The 26,654-nt window shown below is 39.9% G+C and overlaps 1 protein-coding gene across 1 annotated transcript; it reads left to right on the forward strand.

Moving 5' to 3' along the window:
• Positions 1-5,207: 5,207 nt before the first annotated feature.
• On the forward strand, positions 5,208-26,481 carry pcca (propionyl-CoA carboxylase subunit alpha). The gene is made up of 23 exons (XM_062400810.1): positions 5,208-5,290; positions 13,872-13,949; positions 14,203-14,250; positions 14,475-14,543; positions 15,131-15,244; positions 15,603-15,656; positions 16,385-16,516; positions 16,900-16,936; positions 17,402-17,480; positions 18,631-18,733; positions 19,154-19,248; positions 19,875-20,025; positions 20,706-20,849; positions 21,467-21,541; positions 21,733-21,801; positions 21,950-22,025; positions 22,127-22,340; positions 22,512-22,614; positions 22,731-22,829; positions 22,920-22,973; positions 23,589-23,729; positions 25,593-25,670; positions 25,782-26,481. The coding sequence occupies exons 1-23, from the start codon at positions 5,237-5,239 to the stop codon at positions 25,848-25,850; spliced, it is 2,136 nt and encodes a 711-aa protein (XP_062256794.1). The 5' UTR covers positions 5,208-5,236; the 3' UTR covers positions 25,851-26,481.
• The last annotated feature ends 173 nt before the right edge of the window (positions 26,482-26,654 follow it).

Genomic DNA, 26,654 nt, shown 5'->3' on the forward strand with positions numbered 1-26,654 from the left:
CTTGTCTGCCTTCTGCTGTGGGTGAAAACGGAAGAAGTGGTCAAATGTGTCTGACTTCGGCCTGGTGAAATAATCAAAATCTTTGCCTTCACTTTCTGTGTCTTCTTGCCCTTGATCATCCCTGTCATCTTGGCCTCGACTTTCTCTATCATCATGGCTGCTATCCCTGTCCTCTTGGCCTTGACTTTCTCTGTCATCCTGGCTGCTATCCCTATCCTCTTGGCCTTGACTTTCTCTGTCATCCTGGCTGATATCCCTATCACTGTCATCTTCAGCCTACGTGAGTGGTAAATAAGGTTTATCATGTTAGTATGTTAAACCATTGACACAACACTATCAGCAAACTACACTTAATAAACATTACATTTAAGTGTACTAAGAATACTTTTTTATAATTAAGTTTCCACTATTGGTTAGTACACTCAATGTGTATTAGATAAATATACTTGAAATGAGTCAAACTATTAAAATATTTAAACACAATTAATCGCAATTTTTGAATGTCCCTATTATTGTAATGCTCTTATCAACATGGAAAAGTGGATTGGCTTGCTTTATGCAAATGTTTTATTTTATTGAAAAACAACATTGCCAAACAGGGCGCTACAAAATATAATTATAAAGTGCACATTTCACAAAGACTCAGCCTATAGTGCAGTCAAACCATGGCTTAATAATTCATTTTTTCAAGTTTGCTGTGAACATCGCCAGGCCTCTTATTTAAGAAACAATGAACCTTAACAGTTAGGTTACCAATAGAAAGTAGACAAGCCTGTTGACCAAAAGGAACGTTAATCTCGCGAGAAAAACATTGACGTCGTTAAAATGGGTTTGCAGCGTCGTTAATAACTCGTTAATCTGACTTTATCTTAATACATCTGCTCAATTGAAATACACTATTTTTGTACTTGGTATATTAAAGTGTTACTTACGGTGTACGTTGTACCCTGGCTCTTATCTTGGCTCTCATGCCCCTGGCTGCTGCTTCCAGCAGCTGAATCATCAATCTAGATAACATATTAACATTTTGTTTAATATGTTGTGAAATGCATGCTATACTTGGCCAAGTCAACGCCTCTACATAACATATTAACAATCTAGATAACATATAAACATTATTTATAATTTTAGATTTTAGCATAACAAACTAGCTGGTTAACTTATTTGTCACAGGTTAATAGAAATTATAAGATTGTCCTATTTACAACTACCACCATGGATAGCTTGCTCATCAATTGTAAGCCAGTGACTACGGCTAACATGTTAAAATAGATAATCTAGATGTTGACAACAACACCAGCTTGCTTATTTTACCAGATCATAACGGTCTATGGGGTTAGGGTTATCTTACCTTTTCACTGTCACCAGTCGGTGGTTTTCCAAAGAAATTTGATATTTTTAAATGTTTTGAGGCACCTTTCTCCAGACATTTTTTCTTTTTATCTCTTAGCTTTTCAGCTCCACCTTTTCGTTTTGGTGCCGACGGCATGCTCTCGCACTCTCCAAAACAACGAAGGCAACGAAGAGCTGGGCCTCATGGGTTGTGCGCATGCGTATAACTGGGTGCCGCGTTGCGTGTATGTATGCAAATCCAAATTCTCTACACTTCGGCTGTGTAAGAACCAATTTAGAGGTGTTTATTAATAAGGTGGAGATCTTTTCTTACTTTGGACTTCCGAAGTCTGTAAAACACATATTAAAAGACACTTAAAAAAAAATCGAAAAATAGTCACCATGAGTGTGAAGACCGATTGCGAGTAGCAGTATAAAAGCAGTCAGTGCGAATAGATAGGTATAGCTCTTGGAGAAAATTACGCTTGTGCCGCTGTTTCAACCATTGTAGGGCTGATGCGATGATGGGCGTGGGCCGGTACATCATAGTGATGGGCCGTTGGATTTATATTTTCGGCCATCGGCCCACCGGGGATGTCCCCGGTATTCCCGATGGCCAGTCCGCCCCTGGCAGCGCGTGAGGCTGGGGAAGCTTTTCTCTGACACCCGTCAGCACTGGAGCCCCAAAGGGTTGTGTGCTCTCTCCTCTCCTCTTCTCTCTTTACACGAACAACTGCACCTCCAGCCATCCCTCTGTAAAACTTCTGAAGTCTGCTGACGACACCACCCTTATTGGATTCATTTCCAATGGGGACGAGGCCGCCTGCAGAGAGGAAGTAAACAGCCTGGCTTCCTGGTGCAGCCAGAACCACCTGGAGCTGAACGTTTTAAAAACTGTAGAGATGGTAGCAGATTTGGGGAGGAGCCCAGCTCAAACCGTCCCTCTCACCATGTGCAACTCCCCAGTTAAAACAGTTGTGTCTTTCAGATTCCTGGGGACGATCATTGCACAGGACCTGAGATGGGCGGAGAACATCACCTCCATCATCAAGAAGGCCCAGCAGAGGATGTTCTTCCTGCGGCAACTGAGGAAATTCAGCATGCCGCGAAAAGTGATGGTTGACTTCTACACAGCCATCATTGAGTCCATCCTCACCTCATCCATCACCATCTGGTTCGCTGCCTTCACTGCCAAGGACAAGGGCAGACTGCAGCGGATCATCCTGTCAGCTGAGAAGGTCATCGGCTGTGACCTGCCGGCTCTCATAGATCTGTTCCACTCCAGGACCAGTAAGAGAGCAGGCAAGATCATTGCTGATCCTTCCCATCCCGCTCACCACCTGTTCCAGAGACTCCCGTCCGGAAAAGGGTTCTGGGCCATCAGGACTAAAACCCCGCGTCACCTGAACAGTATTTTCCCCTCACAAACAAGCCCCACAAGCCCCCTGCATCACACTGACTCCGCATCACACTGACTCTGCTGACCCCCCACCCCCCATCCAACCTTGCACATAATTTATAACTCTATATTACTGGCACTATTACCAATCTCTGCACCTTAAAACCGCACGTAACTCTTTAACTGTATATATTGTTTTTTTTTTATATTGTTATATTGTTCGCTATTGTTGTTTTTAATTTGTTGTTTGTAAATTGCACCAACCACACCAAGGCAATTTCCTGTATGTGCAAATATACATGGCAATAAAAAGAATTCTGATTCTGATTCTGATTCTGATCCTGTGTTTCGTTGGCATCGCATGGTGGTGGTGGACAACGACCGAGGCGGCGGCTGATGATGGATCCTAATAAGCGGCAGTGGACAATGATTGTGGACTATAGTGGAATCCCATCTGGATGGTGAATCATGATCCTGCTGGCTGCTGACCATAGACTATGATTGCAGCAGGACTGCTAGACATATAGTATTGAAGTTATCCTTCAAAATGTTTACCCTCATCAATGCTGCTGTTGCGTGTGGAAATCAAAGGAGAGGAGTCGTCGTTCTCAAGTTGAAATTAAGCAAGTTTATTCAGAGGTCACAGGTCAGGAAAACGCGGTGTCCAGCAATTGAACATGCATGGGTCTCTAGTTCTATGCAGAAGGCTACACATGAAAAAAGACGCTTAAACAGAGTGCGCACATAGATTATATATTGATATATTGGGCGTGACAGGGGTTCTTCTTGGATTGGTCAAAACTAGATGGAGGCTGCTGCATCTAGACGGGACAGTGCCTCATCCTCTTGGAATGTCGCGTGATGAAGATGTCGTACGTGCACTCCTTTGTCCTTTTTTACCAGAGGTGATAATGTTGCTGTATCAGTGCAGCTGCGTTAGTGTGCTGTCTGGGAGATATTGTGGGCCAAGGTCTACTCACTATCTCTGTGCGAACTGAATCAGGGAGCTGGGATGTGTCATATAAAGCGTTTACTATGCAGCAACAGTGGAGTAAAAGGTATAAGGAATGTGTGCGAATATGTCAATATGTGTATGTGTTATGTACGTGGTGTATGTCAGACTCACTATCTCTGTGCGAACTGAAACAGGGAGGTGGGATGTGTATGTGTTCTGTATGTGGTGTATATCAATACTGCTATAAACTTGAATCTTGATGATGTTTTCCTACACTGGACATCTATTGCACTTCTGTCCGTCCTGAGAGAGGGATTTCCCACATGTGGTTCTCTCTGAGGTTTCTACGTATTTTTACCTGTTAAAAGTTTTTTTTGTTTGTTTTTCCTTACTCTTGCTGAGGGTTAGGGACAGAGGATGTCACACCATGTTAAAGCCCTGTGAGACGAATTGTGATTTGTGAGTATGGGCTATACAAATCCAATTTGATTGATTGATTGATGGACTGCGGTTAAGAATAAATATTTCACAGTTTTATTCAGACAAAATGAAAAGAAACATAGCTGTCAGCAACTGAACTGATGACAAAGGGCATCATAGAGAACTTCGCTGATCGATTAAGATCCATTTATTAGTCCCAAACACATGCACAGACATGCAAAGGCACACTCATGCAGGTAGGGAAATTTAACTTCTGCTTTTGACCCATGTGGTGCAGGACACACAGAGCAGTGAGCGACCATGTACGGCGCTCGGGGAGCAGATGTTGGGGGAGTAAGGTGCCTTGCTCAGGGGCACTAGACAGGGTAGGGAGTCTTTTGGATTTTTGGACAGATCAATCCAGATTCGTCTTTTGTTGTCTCTCCGTGGAGTCGAACCAGAGACGAACCAGAGACCTTCTCTGCCCATAGTCCAAGTTTCTGCCACTAGACCACCGCCTCTCTGATTGTTGTATTGATTCAGATTTGTGACCAAATTTGTACTGAATGGACATTCAAGTTTTGTTTGAAGGCCATCCTCCCAGCGGCCAACAATTTTCCTCAAGGTCCAAGGTATAGGTGAAACTTATAGAAGCTGCTGAGTTATTTAGAGGGCATTCCCCATCTTTACAGACTTAAACTACAAAAGTCTATGTTTGTGTCTGTCAGTAGAGACACAGTGTAGGGACACAAGAAGAGAGACACTGGAACTTCAGAGCTTCACTTGATTTGTGGATGACAGTCAAATGTGTTAAGAATGTTTCACAGAATTATGACGAATAAATCATATCAGGTTTAAGATAGCCTAGTAAAATGTGGATCTATTCTTTACAGTCATAATTGTATTACATCACATTGTATCTTGAAGTTATATTGTTACATAAAGCGTTGGAGAGTGTACTTTATTTATTGATTTATTGGAATATTCTATGGAAAATTGAATGAAGTTTGTCAATAAAGTTGAAGTGAAAAAATGTGATGGGTTGACGCCTTTGTCTCTGTACCACTCTGGTCGCTGTAAAGCTCTGACGTCATGACGTTGCAGTGTTTGACCGTCACAGTGGGGGCAACATGGCGGCGCACAGCCTCTCTCCGTCTCTCAGTAGGCTGCTTTTCGCCGTAAAGGTGAGTCCAGCTCGTCCAGGCTGCACAACGACAATAAAAAGAGTGAGCGACATTAGCGTCAGCAACTTATCACCTCCTCACGACGAGCACCGCAGGGTTCTGGAGGTTGTTAGCGGGACCCTGAGCACTGAGACCGAGCGCCCTCACATGAGACGCTGGGACACAGAGAAGACAAGTTAGCGAGAGGCGGTCAGAGGAGGGCAGGTGTTACTTCGACGTTATCGCTGACAGACAGACCGACAGACAGACAGAGACAGGCAGAGACAGACAGACCGAGACAGGCAGGTAGACGGAGACAGGTTGCCCTTCAGACGGGGATATTAAAGGTTCTAGAGGTTGTGTAAGGTATGTTTACTGACCTATTGGCCATCACTTCATCACAAGGACAAGGCCCAAGTTAAATTCACTAAATACAGTTGGTCATTCGCAAATGTATTTTATCCTGTTACTTACTGTAACCTTGTGACCACCTGTTTGTGATACTTTGTAAGAACAACACAATAGCACAATATAAGATAGTCCTTGCATTTGTCATGTAAGGGGGCAAAGCTTCTTAGTTGCCGTGATTTCATGTCATGCCCAGTCTGACTTCTTTACAGCACCTCCACATCATGTTCACAATTGAAGTTTGGTTTTCATGTCAGGAATATTTGCCTTATGAAAAAACATCTACTTCTTGTGGAGCAGAATGGTGAAAAACAGCAGAAGACAGGTTGCGACCAGAGTGCTCGAGAGACAGAGGCGTCAACCCCTCCCATTTCTTCACTTCAACTTTATTGACAAACTTCATTCAACATTCCTCAGAATATTCCAATAAAGCAGCAGCAACATACATCTATACAGACAGTATCAGTTGACTGGCGTATGCCTTTGAGACACATTGATTTTGCATGCTGGCCCTTTTAAAGATGGCGACGAGCAGTACTGGTGACTTTTTAACTGGAAGAAACTTCTGGCAAAGCTAGACTCAGTGTGGGCCCTTTTACATATGTTGAGTTTTAATTTGCATGCTGGTCCAGGAGGCCTTTAGTTTCCATTTAGTTAAGTTTCTTATGAAAATTAAGTAGTAGAATTCCTTATGTTGTCCAATTCATGCTCTCTGTGATACACATTTGTAACTACATGCCTAAAGAAAGTGCCACGGATCTGCTGATATCTATCCTATATCTGCTCCCATATAGGAATCATTAAAAGACAGAGAATACCTGGTTTAGTCAAGAAAATCTAACATGGTTTGTAAAATGATTAGTTATGAGTTGAATGAAACTGACTGTAGTAGTAACTGTACACAATACAGCAGCTGTAGTCTGATTAAAGTATGGATGAGCTGTGTTAAAGCTCCACACTGTTTAAATTGAAGTTATGAATGTGGTTACATTTTCTAACTCAGAATGGGATCAATCAAAGTCAGCAGAATGTGGACCCATGTAAAATTATTTTATATTACGTATTTTGTGTTTAATCAGAAGGCTAGAATAACTTTCCTTTACTAATGAGACATTATATTGGACGGAACTTCAAGGATAGTGGGCTGTGATGTAACAGATCAGGCAAAATTATGATAATGTGAGGTCAGGGCCGGCCCAAGCCTTTCGGGGGCCCTAAGCAGAATTTGATATTGGGGCCCCCCTTCCCACCTAGCGGAGTCATTTGCGCTCGACGATTATTGACAAAAATGTCACACTACAATGATTTGACAATGAATTAATTGACATTATCAATTGTATTAATACTGAATTACGTAGATGTGATTTCCTGTATTTTTTATATGGCCAGCTGGAGAAGGGAAATACCTAAATTTAAGCATATTCATAGCATTTTGCTTTTTGACTTATTGAGATGGTGACTTAGGCTTGGGCTTCAGTGCCCCTTGACCTCTTGGGCCTGGAAGGCTCATTCAGTTGCTCTCATGCAAAAAATATTCTAGACTTTTGTCCCTTGATAGACCCCTGTATTATTATAGTCGTTATTTACACCAAAACAGTCACCTTTTAACCTTAGAGGGCACTTAGATCACAGATTTATTTTAAACTTTCATATTCAAAGTAAAGCATCAAGTGTGGTTTACTGAAGTTAAATTGTAAAATAATTAAATACAACAGCATTTGTATTTTTTTTAAAAGTATCAGTTTAATAAACAGATCTTTCAACAGATTTGTAAATGTGCAATCTTAAACTGAAATCAAAATACACAAACATTAGTATTATCAAAAATAACATTAAAAAATAAAAAATAAATAATGATAGTGCCTCTGTATTCCAAACAAATGATCACAAACATATTAAATAAATAATTTGCAACTGTGCAAATGCGTATTAAGTTAGCAATTTCCAATTACAAAATAAAACCAAAATAGACAAGCATGAATATAATAAAAAATAGAACGTTACATAGATACATAGATTAAATAATGAAAGTGACTCAGTATTCAATTAACCTTTTAAACCCCATTAACTAATTGTCTACATGTATAATGGTAATGAAAGCTTCGACCATTAGATTTTTTGGGGAAGGTGAAGGTGTCACTAATTTGCACTGGCCCTCTTCTTACCAGATCAGTCCTTTCTGAGTCAGACAGGAATGCTGACCATTCAGCTGGGTCAATTGGAGGAGCTGTTGATCCACCTTGATAGCTGGTGCTTGTTGAGGGAGTGGATGGGACATCCATTGCAGTGGATGCTGTAGAAGGACCTGTAGGGACATTAGATACAAAAATAGAATCATAACATAACACAAGATATTTCACAGTTAGGTAAGGCAACATAAAACAAAAACTGTTAGATTAACTGACCTGTTATGCCGGCAGAGGTTGAAGTCGGTGTATCAGTGACTGTCAATGCTGGTAACTGTTCCTCAATGGGTAAAAGTTCTTCCTCACTTTCAGGTGACTGTAAGTCTGCTGGGGGTGAACCTGCAAAGATAAAATAAATAAATCAACAAATAAAAAAAATTTAATTATTTTTTTTTAAATGTGTCATGTCATATTAAAAGACTATGTAGCCATTTGCCATCAAGAAAAACCTCACCTGCTGTATCATCAGCTGTGGAGGCACTGACACTTGATGACACATCGGGGGCGGGTACAGTTGGTTGTGCTCCAAAATACTTCAACAGTGTTCCTGAAAAAATAACATTGCAAAAGTGCATAGTTGATAGTGAGTTTATGAAAAATGAGTTTATTTTGCCATCATTACTTACACTCATCAACAAACAATTCCACACCTAACCATTCCTATTCTAGTGAGGCAAAATAAGGCACAGCCTAATTGCAGTGTGGTGAACACTTAACATCCTAAATATAATATTAATACAATATAAGTATATTTTTATCACAGACGTCTCCTCACTTCAACATGGTGTTTTCTCATAAAGACCAATAGGCCATCTCTCAACAAAGATCTTAGAGCAGAGCGCACATTGTGCTCCATCTTTGGCTGAGATGTCACTTTTACTAACGTGCACAAGCACAGCAATGCTAGCTTGCATCCCTTACACCTAGAAGGTTAAGTTCACCTTTGGCTGTTTCCTCCAATATAAACCGATATCTCACGGACTAAGACTCTGCACTTAGTCACTGTCAGACTGACCACTATGTCACATTTATAAAACAGTACTGTTTTCATGTAGCTAGCTACTAGTGCTAATGTCCACCTCAGTCAGCGAGCTAACGTTAGATTAAGCCTGGCAAGAGCTAGCAGTACATGTTTGATTGAACATCCTAAACACTGCCAATATCGTTGTCATATACACCTATATAAGTGTATATTAATGAGATACATACACTGTTGATGAATATAGCTCATGTGATGTCAAATATAAGATGACATTAACTCGCTAGCTAGCTAGCTAACTCCTATGATAGCTTGAGCTGCTCCTCCCTCAAATGAGTTCAAAACATATTTTAAATAATCATGCAATCATACCTTTATCTTGCTCTTTTTTCTCATCTTCTGTCCTTTTCTTTTTCCGTTTTTGGGCACCAGAGAGATACGTCCTTTTAGATGACATGCTTATATATGTCCCTTCCAACTTAACCTTGAGTATTATGCAGTGTCTGTCTATGACCGCGAATTATCTGTCAGCAGATTGAGCACGCAGTTGATATGCATGACTTGAACGCTGGCAGATATATTGATCGTAAAATCAGAATTTTCTTGTATAGATGTATTCTTTATTTCATTCAATCAGGTCACTTGTTTAAGTTATTTAATATTATTATTATTTTAAATTATTTTTAATTATAATTTTTTTTTCCGATAGGGGGCCCCCTGGCGGTCAGGAGGCCCCAAGCGCCCGCTTGTATCGCTTATGCCTCGGGCCGGGCCTGTGTGAGGTCATAATATATCAAATGTGAAAGAAAAGAAAAGCAAGGGCAAATCTGTTAAATATGAAATAGTACACAGATATTACATGACACTCAGAGACATCATAAAATTAGACTTTCAGATAACAATTTATGTTAAAAGTGCACACTATAGCAGGCCTCAATAGCCCTGCTGTAGCTTGCAGGATGCTGGGAATTATCTGTGCATGTGATGGAGAAATGCACAGTGCAGGGTTTAAATTCAACTTGCAGCGTGTGCTGCATTCCATACATCTTTAAAATAGAGTTTTGAATTATGTTTTTATTGCTCAGCGTTTAGTTTGCGTATATTTATCTTTTTTTCGAAATTCCCGAGCTGAATATTCCCATGGAAAGTTTCCAGAAAAATTTGCCCCTCTGCAACCCTAGTCTTAACACGGCTGCAAGACATATTGCAAAACTTGAAGAATCCTAAGTGTCCCATGGCAAAATTGGATTAATGAAATTAATTATATGAACACATATTGAGTAGAAGATTGAGGAAATACCAAGGGAGGGGAGCACTTCAATCAATCAATCAATCAAATTGTATTTGTATAGCCCATATTCACAAATTACAATTCATCTCATAGGGCTTTAACAGGGTGTGACATCCTCTGTCCTTAACCCTCAGCAAGAGTAAGGAAAAACTACTAAAAACCCTTTTAACAGGGTAAAAATACGTAGAAACCTCAGAGAGAGCCACATGTGAGGGATCCCTCTCCCAGGACGGACAGAAGTGCAATAGATGCCACGTGCAGGAAAACATCATCAAGATTAAAGTCTTCAAGATTAAAGATTAAAGTCTCTAGCAGCATTTGATGAGGGTAAGCATCCCGAAGGACAACCCCAACATGACATGCCAAGCAGTCCCGTTGCAATCACAGTCATTGGTCAGCAACCAGCAGGACCACGATCCACCATCCAGACCAGAACGCCACTCCAGTCCTCAGTCACCGTCCACCACCACCCACCACGAGCCACCGCCGCGGTCCTGGTCCAATGCCCGTACCCGATGCCAACGCGACACAGGGTCCGCCACCACCACCACGATCAGCCCACACGACACAGAATCCCCCACACAGGGTCCGCCACCACCATCACGATCAGCCCACACGACACAGAATCCGCCACACTGGATCCACCACCGCGACCCCCTGTGTGCGATCAACAAACCGCAATCCATGGTGCGGCCACAGTGGCCCTGGATCTGTGGGTGATAAAGCAAAGGGATTCCCGGGAAAGGGGGATAGGGATGGAGAAGAGGAAGGAGAAGCTGGAAAAAGAAGCTCCGTGTGTCATGTGTCATAAAATAGAACAAGTAACGTTCTGCCGCACTAATTAGCTCTAACTATAAGCTTTATCAAAAAGGAAGGTTTTGAGCCTACTCTTAAACGAACAGATGGTGTCTGCCTCCCGAACTGAAAGTGGTAGTTTATTCCACAGCAGAGGAGCTTGATGGCTAAAAGCTCTGGCTCCTACTCTACTTTTAAAGACTTAGGGACGACAAGTAGGCCTAAATTCTGGGAGCGGAGTGTTCTAGTGGGTTGATAGGGTACTAACAGCTCTTTAAGGTAAAATGGTGCCATATTATTAAGGGCCTTGAAGGTGAGGAGGAGAATTTTTAATTCTATTCTTGATTTAACCGGAAGCCAGTGTAGCGATGCTAATACAGGAAAAATGTGCTCTCTTCTCTTGGTTCTCATCAGGACACGTGCTGCGTCATTTTGGACAAGCTGCAGAGTCTTTAACAACTTACTGCTCGAGCCTGATAATAATGAATAACAATACTCCAGTCTGGCTGTAACAAAAGCATGGACTAGTTTTTCTGCATCTTTTTGATAAAGGAGTTGTCTGATTTTTGAGAAAAAAACGCAAGTGGAAAAAGGTGGTCCTAGAAATTAGTTTTAAGTGACAATTAAAGGACAAATCAGGATCAAAGATCACTCCCAAGTTCCTGACTGTTCATTGTAAGAAAGGGCAATGTCGTCTATCGCAGCTATATCATTAGATAATGTATCTCTAAGGTGTTTAGGGCCAAGTATTATAACCTTTGTTTTATCTGAGTTTAATAAGAGAAAATTGCGGGTCAGGTCCAGGTTTTTATGTCCTTGAGACATGCTCGAAGTTTAGTTAATTGATTACTTTGTTCAGGTTTTATTGATAAGTATAACTGGGTGTCATCCGCATATCAGTGGAAATTTACAGAGTGTGTCCTGATAATGTTTCCTAGTGGAAGCATATATATGAGAATAAAATTGGGCTGAGCACAGAGCCCTCGGGAACACCATGGTTTACTTTGGTGTGCACAGATGACTCATCATTAATTTGCACGAATTGGGAGCGATTTAAACGTAAAAAAGTATGATTGAAACCAGTTAAGGGCGGTTCCATTAATGTTAATTAACTGTTTGAGTCTTTGTAATAGAATTTGATGGTCAATTGTGTCGAATGCTGCACTGAGATCTAACAGAACGAGGACAGACACAAGTCCCTGATCTGAGGCTATTAAAAGGTCATTAGTGACTTTTGCCTAGGCTGTCTCTGTACTGTGATTGGCTCTAAACCCCGACTGAAAGTTTTCATATATATTATTTTCCCGGAGAAACTCACACAGCTGATTGGCTACCACTTTTTCTAAGATTTTAGACATGAAGGGGAGATTAGATATTGATCTGTCATTGGCTAAAACCTCTGGGTCTAGAGTGGTTTTTTTGAGAAGGGGTTTGATTACTGCTATTTTAAAAGACTGTGGTACATAACCTGATGATAATGACAGATTGATTGTATTAAGTAACAAACTATCAATTAGGGGCAGAATTTCTTTCAGTAATTTTGTAGGAATGGGATCTAAGATACAGGTTGTTGGTTAAGAACCTGAGATTAATTTGGTAAACTGATCACAGGTGATCAGAGAGAAGCTGTCTAAGTAATTGGTAGGATTCTCAGCCGTTTCTGATATTATTGGCATATATTCAGTTATTGAAAAATCGAAGGTTATTAAATTATGGTCTGATAGAGCTGGATTGCGCGGAAGTACTGTTAAATGTTCAATTCCGACACCGTACGATAATATAAGGTCAAGTGTGTGGTTACCACAATGAGTAGGTTGGTGTACATACTGACTGAAACCAATTGAGTCTAGTATTGAACTAAATGCTACGCTACGGCAATCTTTCTTATTGTCAACATGTATATTAAAGTCACCAACAATAATAATTTTATTGGTCTTTAGGACTAAGTTAGATAAAAACTCAGGGAATTCAGTTAAAAATTCAGTATAAGCCCTGGGAGCACGGTAAACTACAGCAAATATGATTGGCTGTTGGTGTTTCCTGGATTGGCGTGGAAGACTAAGAACCAGACATTCAAATGATTTGTAGCTGAGTTTAGGTTTAGGGTTAATTGATAGACTGGAGTTAAAAATAGCAGCAACACCAACTCCTCGTCCAAATTCTCTGGGAACATGTGAATTTATATGACTGGGGGAAGTAGATTCATTTAGACTGACATATTCATCAGGATGCAGCCATGTCTCAGTGAGGGATAATAAATCTATGTTGTAATCGGAGACTATTTCATTAACTAAAATAGCTTTTGATGACAGTGATCTAATGTTTAAAAGACCACATTTAAAAGTTTTAGTTCCCTGTGTTGTTTCAGAGGTTGTTTTTATTTGAATTAGATTATTGTGTGGAGTTCTCGCTCTGTTATTGTTTAATTTCAATAATTTAATCGGACGGTGGACAGACACAATCTCTATGGGGTTTTGTGACTGATCCAGAGGGAGCGCAGAGAAGTGTTTAGCACTGCAGCTCTGCTTCCTGGACCCAACTATGGGTTGTCATGTTATAGACTTAGTAATATTCCTAGATAAGAGAGCTGCTCCATCCCAAGTGGGATGAATGCCGTCTCTCATAACAAGACCAGGTTTTCTCAAAAAAAGTTAGCCAATTATCACTTCTGGCTTCATGTTAATTGAGGGTCATCACATACTGTGTAAATGACCTTTGCTCTATCGGCTATTTGGTATGGTGTACAATAAAACAAATAAAGTTGCTCATTTTACATCATCGTTTGGTTTATGAAAGATGTGAAAATAGGAATTTATGAGGCGAGTCCAAAATGGAATTGATTAAATTTACACATACTACTCAGAGCAACCCTAATGCTACATGATAATGCATGAGGGAAATAATGTTGTAGTCTAATACTGTGTATGTGTATGTGTTTTGCAGTATGGCTCATTCCAGTCAAGATGTTGTACATTGCACAGTAAGACTCAATATTCCACCGTGTACAACACCAGTGAAAAGGTAAGCCATAGTTCTTTTCTCCTCCTGCTTCCTATTTGTCTGTAGCCGATGATGTATTCAATCTGCTGTGTAAACTAAAAAAAACATTTCTGAATATTATCTTTGTAAGGCAATTATGCATGAAGTTGTCATTATGAAATGAGTCGGTAGGATATAAAATTGTGTGTTTGTTATTGTTCTCATCGAAACAGGGGTGTTGGCAAGAAAGTCCTTGTGTCAATGTTAAACTGTGGCAATATGTTTTCCTCCACAGACCTTTGATAAGATCCTCATCGCCAACAGAGGAGAGATTGCTTGCAGAGTAAGTGAACACAAGTATATGTAAATTAAACCCAGCTGATCCTGTTAAAGACATTAAAACACATTCACTGAAGCCTCATCTCAGATCACCTCAGATGCAGGAGCCGTCTCTGCTACTTTCTCCACTGACAACACATTGCCACCAGTACCCATCAAAACAACTCAGAGCTGTAACTAGTGTTGAAGGTAGAGTGAAGCGGTTTTAATGTTGTGTTTTTCCATCAGGTGATCAAGACGTGTAAGAAGATGGGCATCAAGACTGTAGCTGTCCACAGTGATGTAGACTCAAGTGCAGTGAGTCATAAACTTAATCCACTGTTAAATTGAATTCCAAAGATCCTTGCAGGTGGCTTTGGCCCAGAAGTTGAAGCTGTCTGTATACTGAAGGATCCTAAATGTCTGCTGCACAGCCAGTGGGTCAATGGTTTGTGATAGAAAAAGTGCTGAATTAGAGAGTGGATAACCCAACAAAGCCGAATTGGACAACTCATGTTGGCTGGTTTGATTCTTCAACTGCAATCGGGGGAAAACGGGGGAACAAGAAATATCGATATGTGTGACATAAATTCAGTGCAGCATATAGGGGGAATCCGGTATTTTTCAACCTTTCCCTTAAATTTCTAAAGGTTTGAAAATGAAAGTTTCTTACAAACCCTTTTGGAATAGGTTGGCAGCTGCGACACAGCGACAGTCCTCTAAATGTTCACTATGTTGGCTTTTTCCAACACTAAAAGGCCCAAGTCTGCACATGTCTCACTCAATCTATCAATCAAAAGTTTGTATTCAAAGTATTTTTTTAAGTGGTGTGTGTAAAGTCTGTATCTCAATTTGTACTGCTGAGATGACAGGACTTAACATCATGTATGTATGTGTGTATCTAGGTCCATACCAAGATGGCTGATGAGGCAGTGTGTGTTGGCCCGGCCCCCACCAATAAGAGCTACCTGAACATGGATGCGATCATGGAGGCCATCAGAGCGACTGGAGCACAAGCTGTAAGCATATATTTAGCTGTTATCTATGTCATGTGACTGTTGCAGAGGGCATGCAGGACATTCTGTGTACTTAATACACATGTTCATATGGTAGCTCATCTGAACAGTGAACATGTCAGTACACAGCTTCGTCAAGAGATTCAGTAAATATACAGTTAGTAATCATGTGTGAACTGCTACGATTCCTCCATAGGAGTACCATTCATTTATCTAGTGAGCTGCTGCTGGGGACAAATGTTTTGCTACATTTCATATCTACAATATATCTGGTTACATAATCTATAATTTATAAACTACAGCTGTGTGTTAGAAAGAAACACTTTTTTAATTCAATGTTTGAATTCCTTTCTCCATGCAGGTTCATCCTGGTTATGGGTTTCTCTCTGAAAACAAAGAGTTTGCAAAGCGACTGGTGAGTTGAATCGGCCAGACATCAGCTCTCTCTCAACACATGCAGTTTGCTATGATGAGTATTATACATGTTTGAATTGTGTTTTTTTAAGTTAGGAAATTGCATTTATTCCTGATTTGTTCAGATGTATTTTAGTCATCAACAAATTTAAGTGAAATGTTGAAAAAACAACATGAATACTGAAGTACCTAATGACCAATTATGACCAGCCATACTCCCATGAAACACATCCATAGTGACTTCATCTACTATATAAGCAGACATATCCAAAAAACATTCTTTGTGTGAACATACAGAATGTTGAGGAGAGGGACCAGGTTCACTTACTTTTTCTTGAAAGCTTAAGATCAGTTAAGCTTATTCTTGACCTAGCGATGAGGAAATAATCTCAAATCAAGGTCTACCACAAAAGGCAGCAGAAAGCTTTTTGTTTCTAAAATAACTTAAATATTCTAGTTGGCATTTATATAACCACACCTCCTGTAAGGTTTCAGTAGTACTTTATTATTGAATGAAAAAATTAAAGTAAATATTCCTTTTTTGGCATAATTCAACATTTCTTCTCACTCTCTGAAAGAAAATAAGTGAATGACCATGCTTAAATCTGACTGGCTGTTACAATAGTAGTTACCACCACATGGACAATAACCCCAGTATTTTGTTGAATCTCTATAATGAGAGAAGTACTAGATACAAACACACCGTTCAAATCCTTGTCTTTTCACCAGGAGGCAGAGGGCGTGGCATTCATTGGTCCAGACACCCATGCTATCCAGGCAATGGGGGATAAAATTGAGAGCAAGCTAATTGCTAAGGCTGCTAATGTCAGCACCATCCCAGGATTTGATGGAGTTGTCAAGGTATGAGCACACATACACTGCATTGCATGTATGAAAGATGAATATATTATTAAATCAGTATGATTGTGTATGAACACTAGAATGAGCAATAACACAATATTGACTAATTGTGTCCTAAAAACAACTGTAGTGATCCAATCAAAAATGACAATGCAAAGAGACTTAAATAAAGATTCTTAACTGTCAAGACAAGTCTTATTGATGGTATGTGTTCACATGCCAGTCACATCCTCTACCAGGCTCAACATATAGTTGAAGTTGGCAGTGCATGGCAGTTGGTCACTCATGTTCATAGTTAATATAAGTGGATCTACAGGTGAAGCATGGAAAAGGCAGATTATGGCCAGTTGTCAATTCAGTAACTCCTCTCTGCCCCCCCTCAGACTGCAGCGGAAGCTGTCAAGATTTCACAGGAAATTGGTAAGTCATCACTTGTCTACACACTGAAAGTTTACAATATGTGTTACTGTGTGTGAATTGATCCATGCTGATTTGGTTGCCTTTCCCTTAGCTTTTTAATCAATTAATCTTTAATAAATCTTCATTGGTAGTAAGATTCTGGCTGATTATGGTTGGAATGAGAATACTCTTCTTGGCAAAGGAAGAGAAGAGTCCAACCAAAGTGATTGGGGACTGGCTCTCCTGCCCACGATGCAAAAATAATAAAATCCTAGAGGAAACATTTTAATCTGTTACATGCTTTCTCAGAACTGTACTAAACCCTGTGGAATCAACCGTTATGATGTTTGTGGTTTATTTTAATGTAAGCAGTCAAACAAGCTCTATTTCTAGGCGCAACGATGATACCAATTGTATGAAACTATATTCCGAAAGTTGAGGGGCAATCTTAAAATCAGTGTTGCTTTATTCTTTTGTTGTTGCTAGGCTACCCAGTGATGATCAAAGCATCTGCAGGAGGAGGAGGGAAAGGAATGAGGATATCTTGGAATGATGAGGAGACAAGGTATTGTATTCCTCTGTTCCTGCCACACCCTCTCTATATATTACCGAATAATCAATTTTTTAAAACATCCATCAAGAAAATGTACAACCATCATGAATCACAGCTTAAACAAAAGATACGAAAGTTATTCTATTTCAACACTAACAATGTCTACTACTTAAATTACTTTTATCAAAATAAAAAGGATACATAGACTTAAATAAGCATTGATTAAGATAGTGTTAGTAACTTTTATAACACTAAAACAAATCTATGATTTTATTATTATAATCTAAATCTCTGAGTAACATCTAACACTAAGTCAGTGTCGTGTTTTAAGTATGGCTGTCATATGGTCTTGGATTCATTATGTCTAGCAGCCGATGTGTGAACGAGCTGGAGATGAGAGATTGCCACTTAGCTGAGCCCCGAGTTCAGAATATATAAGCTTAGATTACCTTTTGTTTAGGCTCCATCAGATAGAGTTCAGAGGAAGCTACTCAGCGTCTGTGCTGAGGTATCACATGTGCTTATCCAATATTCTAAAAATAATGCTTGATATTATTCATGTTTCACATAAATCGACATAAAATTGCTTAAATTCTGTATTTCTTTCTTTACATACTTCAAATCCACTGTTATGATGTGACACATACATTTATTGATATATATAATAATAATTTGCCAAAATCTGGACACATCTCAGGCAATAATAAAGAAAGCAGGATGCACTTGTCTTCCACATTTTGTAGCAAAATGGCCACAGTAAAATTCTAAGAACATGTTTTCACTTTGTTACTGTGGGTTTTCAGTGTAGCCTGATTTGATCCTTTTAACATAAAATCTACTTCACAGTAAAGTGTGCATAAACGTGAAGTGGTCAGAATTCTTAGTGAAGTCACTGTATTTTTATTACAGCTAATGTAACTGGTTACTTCTAGTCTTCCTTTAGTATTCTTAAGGTTTTACTACACATGCTTCAAAATACAATTACTATTAAAAGTCTTTAGATTTTAACTTAAAGCTACTTCATCCTCCTGAATTTCGGTCTCACTATCTCCTCCTACTGCTTAGATTTTTCTACAGACCACTAGACAGACCGATGCTTGTTTCTGCAGTATTTATAACTGCTGCAATTTGTGTGTGCATGTATCTGTGCACTTTTTTGCAGGGAAGGTTTCCGGTTCTCATCCCAGGAAGCAGCATCCAGCTTCGGAGACGACAGGTTGCTCATTGAGAAGTACATAGACAATCCCAGACATATAGAGATACAGGTATAGGACACATGCACACAGTGATCTAATGTCATATAATGAGCAAAGACAGTGTGAGAGGGGACTCAGTCGGCCATTTGAATGCTCAGTAATAGATTCATTGTTAATAAAGATTATTTTACAAACTGAATGTCAGTTCTTTTTTCTTGTTCTCTGTCTGAGAAAAAAACTTGAACTTGAAAAAATTAAGTGTAGACCAGAATAAAACGGAATAAATACTAGATTGTGTGAAAAGTTATAAAATAGCCTTAATTTTTATTTTCATGTAAACTATGAGAATGTGATCAGGACATGAATACCAATGGTAACCCTAACCCTAACTCATTAGTTCTTGAGCTATGGTGACAAAAATGACTAAACAAATTGTCGAGTTGTGTTCTTATTAAGGAAGAGCTAGCAAACATTGTGTGCTTGTTACAGGTGCTGGCTGATAAACATGGTAACGCTCTGTGGCTGAATGAGAGGGAGTGCTCCATTCAGAGGAGAAACCAGAAAGTGGTGGAGGAGGCTCCCAGGTTAGTGAAACACACTGTCCTCTTTTGACAGCTGTTTGTTTGAAATCAACAAGGGTAAATGGTCTTTTTTCAAAAGACCTGTAGAAATTCTTAATTTATAGCAGCAACTGACAACTGATGAGGTGGAAATGTAGACCAGAGGTTTAAATAGATATCATATATACAACATACAGCTCTCATGTTCTTCAGGAGCTTAGTTATAGCCAAACTGTGAAACATTGTACCTTTCTTGAACAGCATATCCAGCACGTTAGACTCGTATTGTTGTCAGAGATGCTGGATGTCCTAATGTCTCTGTGACATCATGAGTTTGGGTTGTCTGTCCGTCTCATTTGGCTGTGGCTCACAAGGTAGAGCACGTTTTCCACCAACCAGACTGTCAGTGGTTGGATTCCAGTCAACAATTTCATGAATAATCAGGTATACTGAGTTCCTAATAAAGTGCTCAGCAAGTCTACTGTGAATATCTTAGCAGCCTGCACAATAATCAACACTAAAGATATGGGGTTAAAGATAAGTTTATGTATGTATTTTAGAAAATATAAATGGTTTTGTTGTTAATCGATAGTTAGCTTGTAGACTCCATTTACACAACTGAGTCTGTCTGGTGCTGTCTTACCTACCAGCACTTTCCTGGACCCAGTGACACGGCGAGCGATGGGTGAGCAGGCAGTGCAGCTGGCCAAGGCTGTGCAGTACTCGTCTGCTGGCACTGTGGAGTTCCTGGTCGATTCTAAGAAGAACTTTTTCTTCCTGGAGATGAACACAAGACTACAGGTCAGTAAGGGTTGTGTGTCTCCCTGTGTTTGTGTGTGTATACATTTGAACTATATTTGTGATATATTCTCCTTTAAATTAGGCTCCATCCAGCCCAAGGGAGAGAACCATATTGTTTGTTTTGTCATTTTAATCTCTTATATACCTTCACCAAGAATATTATGTTTAATGTGTTTGTCTGAATTTTGTTTGTTTTTTAGATTGTTAGCGGGATGAGGTTTAGGGAAATTTGGTGCATATCCAACAAAAAATCTGGATCTAATCAATTTAAATATGGTTCCATCAGGTCACTGTGGGGCCTTGGTGGAGGTATGCATTCTACTGATTGATATTTCTAGTTGATGTTGTTTGTGCTATTGCTGCTACTGAGCAAATCTAAGAGCAGTGATGGCCCAGCTGTCTACTACAAGAAATTTAACAACAGGTTATATAAAATATACGTAAAGAGCAATTGAAGCATTTTTTTTTTTCACAGCTGTGGTGAGGAAAATAATCTTAAATCTACATACAGGTGTTTATCAGAGCTTTCAACCATAGTTCAGTCATCATCAGTGCATGGAGTTTGACTACACCTATAGATAACCATCTTAATGAAAACTGAGCAAACCTGCTGATGAAGAAGCACACTGCTATTTTGCTAACAGAAACCAGTATCTTCTGTTTTTAACATCTGACCCCAGGTGGAACATCCAATCACAGAGTGCATTACTGGCCTGGACCTGGTGGAACAGATGATCAGGGTTGCCAAAGGATACCAGCTGCAGCACAAACAGGAAGACATCCCAATAAAGGGCTGGGCTGTTGAGAGTCGTGTCTATGCCGAGGTGTGTGTATATTTTTTCCAGAGTACATCCTGCTGCATATATTTCCTTAAAGCTGCTGTTAGACATTCACTTAACTCTGGATAATCTCTTCACATTCTCCAGAGGGACTGTATGTAAGAATGCAAATGCCTTAGTGAGAGCTTTTGGACTTTCTTGAGAGTTTCTCCTGCCAGTCCCCTAGTAAGAACTCTGGATAATGTCCATGTGAGCTTGTTTGAGGAAAAAGCAGGAGATCTTCGGCAGGATTCACAGAGAGCGGTTGGGCATGTTGATGACGTTTCTAATATGCGACGGACACAAAACAAAAAAAACTGAAAACAATGTACAACAATTCACATAGAAACGTACACTGACAAAGGTGTCTAGAGCTTTGCTGACAAGCGCCGGCACCGGTGTTGATGTGCTTTAAACATAAACATGGTATCTCTGCAGTGGAATTACCACATCCCCTCCTGCCTCTGGCTGCTGCACCATCCTTTCGAAGGCTGAGATCTTTGTGTTGTTGTGAACACATCTGAGCAGAGAATCTCACGCTGCGTTGTTGATGTATGAAAGGCGAACTCCAGAGACTGTATTTTCCATTAATCCGTCTGTTTTACTGTGCTTTGCTCTGGTAGGATCCTTACAAGTCTTTTGGTCTGCCTTCCATCGGACGCTTGTCCCAATACCAAGAGCCACTCAACCTCAGCAATGTAAGTTTTGATAATCTGAGATATTTGTCACATACAAGTATCCCAATCTTTTATAACCAAGTAGAGCTGCATTAGGGAAGATCATTTAAGAAAAAGTATCTCTTCAGACAAAATCCACTCAAATGTTCATGAGAGACGAGCACCTGTCCTGGCAATATTAACACTGTCTTTTCTGTCCCTCGTCCTGTCAGGTCCGTGTAGACAGTGGTATCCAGGAGGGCAGTGACATCAGCATCTACTATGATCCCATGATCTCTAAGGTCTGTGAAGTAGTGATAGCTTGATTTGGAAATGTTGTGTTTCATATATTAGAAACAGGTTGTCACAACAAGAAAGCGGGATGCATACTGCTGCTGCTGCAGAAGGGTTCATGGCTCTGTAACAATTTCCTGTGGTATCTGTTTGTAGTTGGTTACTTATGGAGCTACGAGAGCTGAAGCTCTTGCCAAGATGGAGGATGCTCTGGATAACTATGTTATCAGAGGTACACCAACAAATCTTTATAATCAACATTCGCTAAGACTTATAGTCTCCTTTTGAAATCGACCAATGTTTTGTTGTTGTGGTTTTGTATTGCTTCTCCAGGTGTGACCCACAACATTCCTCTCCTGCGGGAAATTATAACCCATCCTAAATTTATCTCTGGGGACATAAGCACTAACTTCCTGCCGGAGGTCTATCCTGATGGCTTCAAGGGTCACCAGCTGGAGGTGGATAAGCGCAGGGAGCTGCTAGCCTCGGCAGCGGCGCTCTACATCACTGCTCAGCTCCGTTCACAGAAGGTCCTGGGTGACTTGAGGTGAACTTACTGGAAAGCTTACTGTTATTTTTCTACACGCCGTTGGAAAGTGATGACGATGTGATGATGAGCCATCTATGTGGTATAAATCAAGTGGATGGGTCTCTAGAGGAAGAACGAGCTCAGATGCTTTGGCTCTGATGAATTTTAAGTGAACTATGTGTTTTGCAGGGTGTCCTCCACCCCTGTGGAATGTAACCACTGGGAGCTGTGTGTGGAGCTGGGGGAGGGACTCCATGCTATGGAGTTGACCAAATCCGGAAATGTTTATACTGTGAGTATTTAATGTGCATCCATGAACAAATGAAACACATCAGTAGCTAACAAAGTGACTCTGATGGTCTCTTATGACTATAAGGACACTAAAGTACAAAATAATGTGTCATGCAGGTAGAGGTGGATGGAGGAATGGTGGAAGTGATTGGAGAGTGGAACCTGGCCTCCCCACTGCTTCCAATCACCATCAACGGTACACACAGAATGCTCCAGGTAACACACACACTCACTCTTTGTTTGCCTCAAAGATCCGTGGTCATGACTACTGATGTAGTGCAGATCATATTTTGTCTTGTGTTTTAGTGTCTGTCCAGAGATGCCTCAGGAAGGATTGTCCTGCAGTACCTGGGCACATCGGTATGTTACCTTACATGCACACAGTCACACAGATTATCTTGTGATGAGCAGAATGTTGCCATACAGCTATTGTGACGACTATATTAAAACAAGTTTGCTTTTTATCATTCAGTAATTCCATAAATTCCACAAATTCTAAAGTAATTTGTATATATAATTGTATTTTTAAAATGGAACTGAATTTCAAAATAACATTAAACTAAGTATCTGTTCAGCTTATTCCATATAGTCCATATTTATTTACTGCATGCACCCGGGCAAGACCATCCATCTTTGTTCAATCAATCAATCAAATTGTATTTGTGTAGCCCGTATTACCAAATCACAATTTGTCGTATAGGACTTTAACAAGGTGTTCCCACTAGCATAGATTCCATCCCGTAACTGATTAATAAATATTTAGAATTTGTATTTTCAAACTTATTATTCAGATCCAAACAACAGTGAAATCAAGTGACAACACATGAGAACCTTTATTAGTCTTCACATTGAACAACTTATTTTCACACATGCAACACTTCTCCTGGTGTAAGACCATATCTATGCTCTTTATTTGATCAGGTTTTGGTCTCATCGGGCCGTCCTGTGTTAATCATATTGTGTTTCTCTGTGAAGTTTCAGTTGCGCGTTCTGTCCAAGTTGGCAGCAGAGCTGAACTCGTTCATGCCAGAGAAAGTTCCAGAAGACACCAGCAGTATCCTACGTTCACCGATGCCAGGAACAATAGTGGCTGTGTCTGTCAAGCCTGGAGATACGGTAACACATCCTAATATATTAGACCTACACTAACTTTTACTCAGCAGTCTGTGTTAACAGTAGGTTTTTTAAAAACGTGGACCAGACACTAGTGAAAACTCTTGCGTACACCTCATATTTTGCCTGATGAAGGTCAATTTATTACAAAAATGTATCACTGCAGGTAAGAGAGTGTGTGCTTTCAATAATTGTAAGGCTGTCACAAGATTCTCATCGTGGCCAAAATATTCACATAATGTCTATTTTACCTGATTTTGGCAAAAAGATTATGGTTAAAATACAACATATTAATATCATCATTATAATCATTATTTGTAATGGTATTAGTAGAATTCAATGAAAATTATATTTGGCCTGCCATAGTTTCACATATGAATATCCCTCTTTTCAAAACTTCAGACTTCAAACATCGCTCCCTCAGAATGTCTCACGCCAGCATGTGTGATTTTTAGTGCTGTCAGTTAAACGCGTTATAAATGACTTTAACGCAAACCCATTTTAACGTCAATTTTTTCCTTGCAAGACTAACGCAGAGCTGCCAACTCTCCAGCTTATGAAAATGTTGGTGGTGGACTAAGTCACAATCATTTTAAAAACATTATCGTATCAGGCTGTCATGAAGTACCAGGAGTGTGCGTGTGCGTGCGCGTGCGCTCTCCCAGATAGTGCACCAGTCCGGGTGCTCCGCCCCGCTCACTCGCTCAGAGAGAAACAGTGAGATCAGAGCTCGTTTACTTGGAGCAGCCTCTCAGTGACTGACTGACTGTTCTTAACTATGGAAACAGTGAAAACACAGAGTGTCTCTGGTCTCAGCTGCTCAGAGCAGAAGCTGCAGTTGTTTTTTACCGAGCTTCAGTATCTGTGTCCGCCTCCAGTCTGACCTGCTCTCGCTTTTTGTTTTAATATTTCGCCAACTAAAATATATATTTTTAAGCTATTAGGCTGCAGCTATATGTTTTTATTTATTTCAAAATAGGGTACTTCTTATTTCATACATTTCCCACAAATATGGGGAGGACTCAAATAGCCCTACACAGTTCTGTGTTTAATTTGTTTCAAAGTAGGCCGACACTTGCCTGTCGATTTTGTTTGTTTGTAATTTTGTTGCTTGTCTGTTTGAGTAGCTGGCTGAAAGCAAAGAAGAAGTAGGCTTACCTTTTATTGGTAACCTAACTGTTACGGTTCATTATTTTCTGAAATAAGAGGCCTGACTGTTATGTTCACAGCAAACTTTAAAAAAAGAAATTATTAAGCCATGGTTTAACTGGACTATAGGCAGATTCCTTGTTTACCTGAAATGTGCACTTTTTAATTTTATTTTGTACCGCCCTGTTTGGCAATGTTTTTTTTTTTCAATAAAATAAAAAATTTGCATAAAGCAAGCCAATCCACTTTTCCATGTTGATAAGAGCATTCAAATAAATAAATAAATTATGGAAAAAAGGGACATTTAGAATAGATAAAAATGTGCGATTAATTGTGATTAATTAACACTGAGCCTCAGTCACCAGTTCTACACAAAGCCAAATGTGAAATAAGGTCATCTGCTCTTAACGGTCTCATGACAGCCTCCCAACAAGTGAGGGCTGTTGAAGCAGTGTTACCGTGTGGTGTTGGGAGCTAATGGGATGTGTTCACACACTCGTTTCTCTCACCTCATTAAATATGAAGGTTTTCTTTTCAGTCTGTTTCTCAGCAGTTTGCGATTTATTGTGAATCATTTTGAATTAACTATGACATAAATGCGATTAATCGTGACTAAATATTTTAATTGTTTTAAAACAGCACTAGTGATTTTCATTCTGGGATTCCCCTGAATATTTAACTAGGATATATCCTTTCTTGTCATTTGTGTGTGTGTAGGTTGCAGAAGGTCAGGAGATCTGTGTGATTGAAGCCATGAAGATGCAGAACAGTTTGACTGCTGTCAAACAAGCAAAGGTAATAGTATACAATTCTGACAGTTACAACTAGATTTTTCTACTACTATAACTAAAATAGCACATGAACAAACGGCAGCCTTAATGTTTGTGTGTCCTGCTGCGTTTCCAGGTTAAAAGCGTCCACTGTAAGCCAGGGGAGACAGTGGGAGAAGGCGATCTGCTCGTAGAGCTGGAATAAAGCGAACCTTTGATCTTTGGATGTGAGACATCAGCACCAGGATGAGCTTTACTCCCCCGTGTCCACAGAGAAGATCCATGTTGGCAAACACATTGGACAATAACAGATGCTGGATTTGGTTTTGCCTGTGGTCAGTCTCCATTGTTGCCCCAAACAGTGTAGTTTCCCTGATGCTGACTCAGTTATCTGCAGTGTTAAACTGCTCTTCCACTATAGACTCCCGCCACTTTCTCCTTGTGTAAAACTTTCTATAATTTCTGTGCATAGTGTGTTTTCTAGACCTGACTTTTATTTTTTTGTTAACGGGTCAGTTCATCCACATTAAACAAAAAAAACATCAGTTTGTATGCCAAGGCTTTGAGACATCTGCATCATTGAAGGCTGCTGCCACTTCACACTATGGGAATGGACCCTTTTCAAACGGTATTTTTCAAAGAAAGTTCTATTCACCTCTATTGAACTGGATTGCAGCAGAAATCTCAGATCAGATCAGAACCTCACAGGAGAAAAAACCAAGACCATTTGTGTAGTTGATATCCTTCGAGGTAAACTATCTGCTGTCATTTGGTTGAACCGACACTAAAACACAGTACATACAACAAATAAAGTGCTCTTTCTTTTCACAACTCTATCTGTGACTGTTCTGTGTGGCTGTGTCAGAAACAACACTTGAATCAAGAGAAGAGTTGACACAGAAAATGAGTTCAAACTTAGCCAGCCAACCATGTCATTGCCTGCATCTTCCCTTTGGCCTCTGCTGACTGATCTGGACACATAGTAACTCTGGTTCTCTGAGAGATGAGA

The sequence above is a fragment of the Platichthys flesus genome, chromosome 12, assembly GCF_949316205.1.
Source record: "Platichthys flesus chromosome 12, fPlaFle2.1, whole genome shotgun sequence".
NCBI classification, from domain to species: domain Eukaryota; kingdom Metazoa; phylum Chordata; class Actinopteri; order Pleuronectiformes; family Pleuronectidae; genus Platichthys; species Platichthys flesus.

Bases quoted from the DNA above. Each gene is read 5' to 3' on its own strand.
- pcca (XM_062400810.1), top strand. From the start codon at position 5,237: ATGGCGGCGCACAGCCTCTCTCCGTCTCTCAGTAGGCTGCTTTTCGCC. The intron at 15,245-15,602 runs GTAAGCATATAT...TTCTCCATGCAG, and splicing joins GAGCGACTGGAGCACAAGCT to GTTCATCCTGGTTATGGGTT. The intron at 25,671-25,781 runs GTAATAGTATAC...CTGCGTTTCCAG, and splicing joins CTGCTGTCAAACAAGCAAAG to GTTAAAAGCGTCCACTGTAA.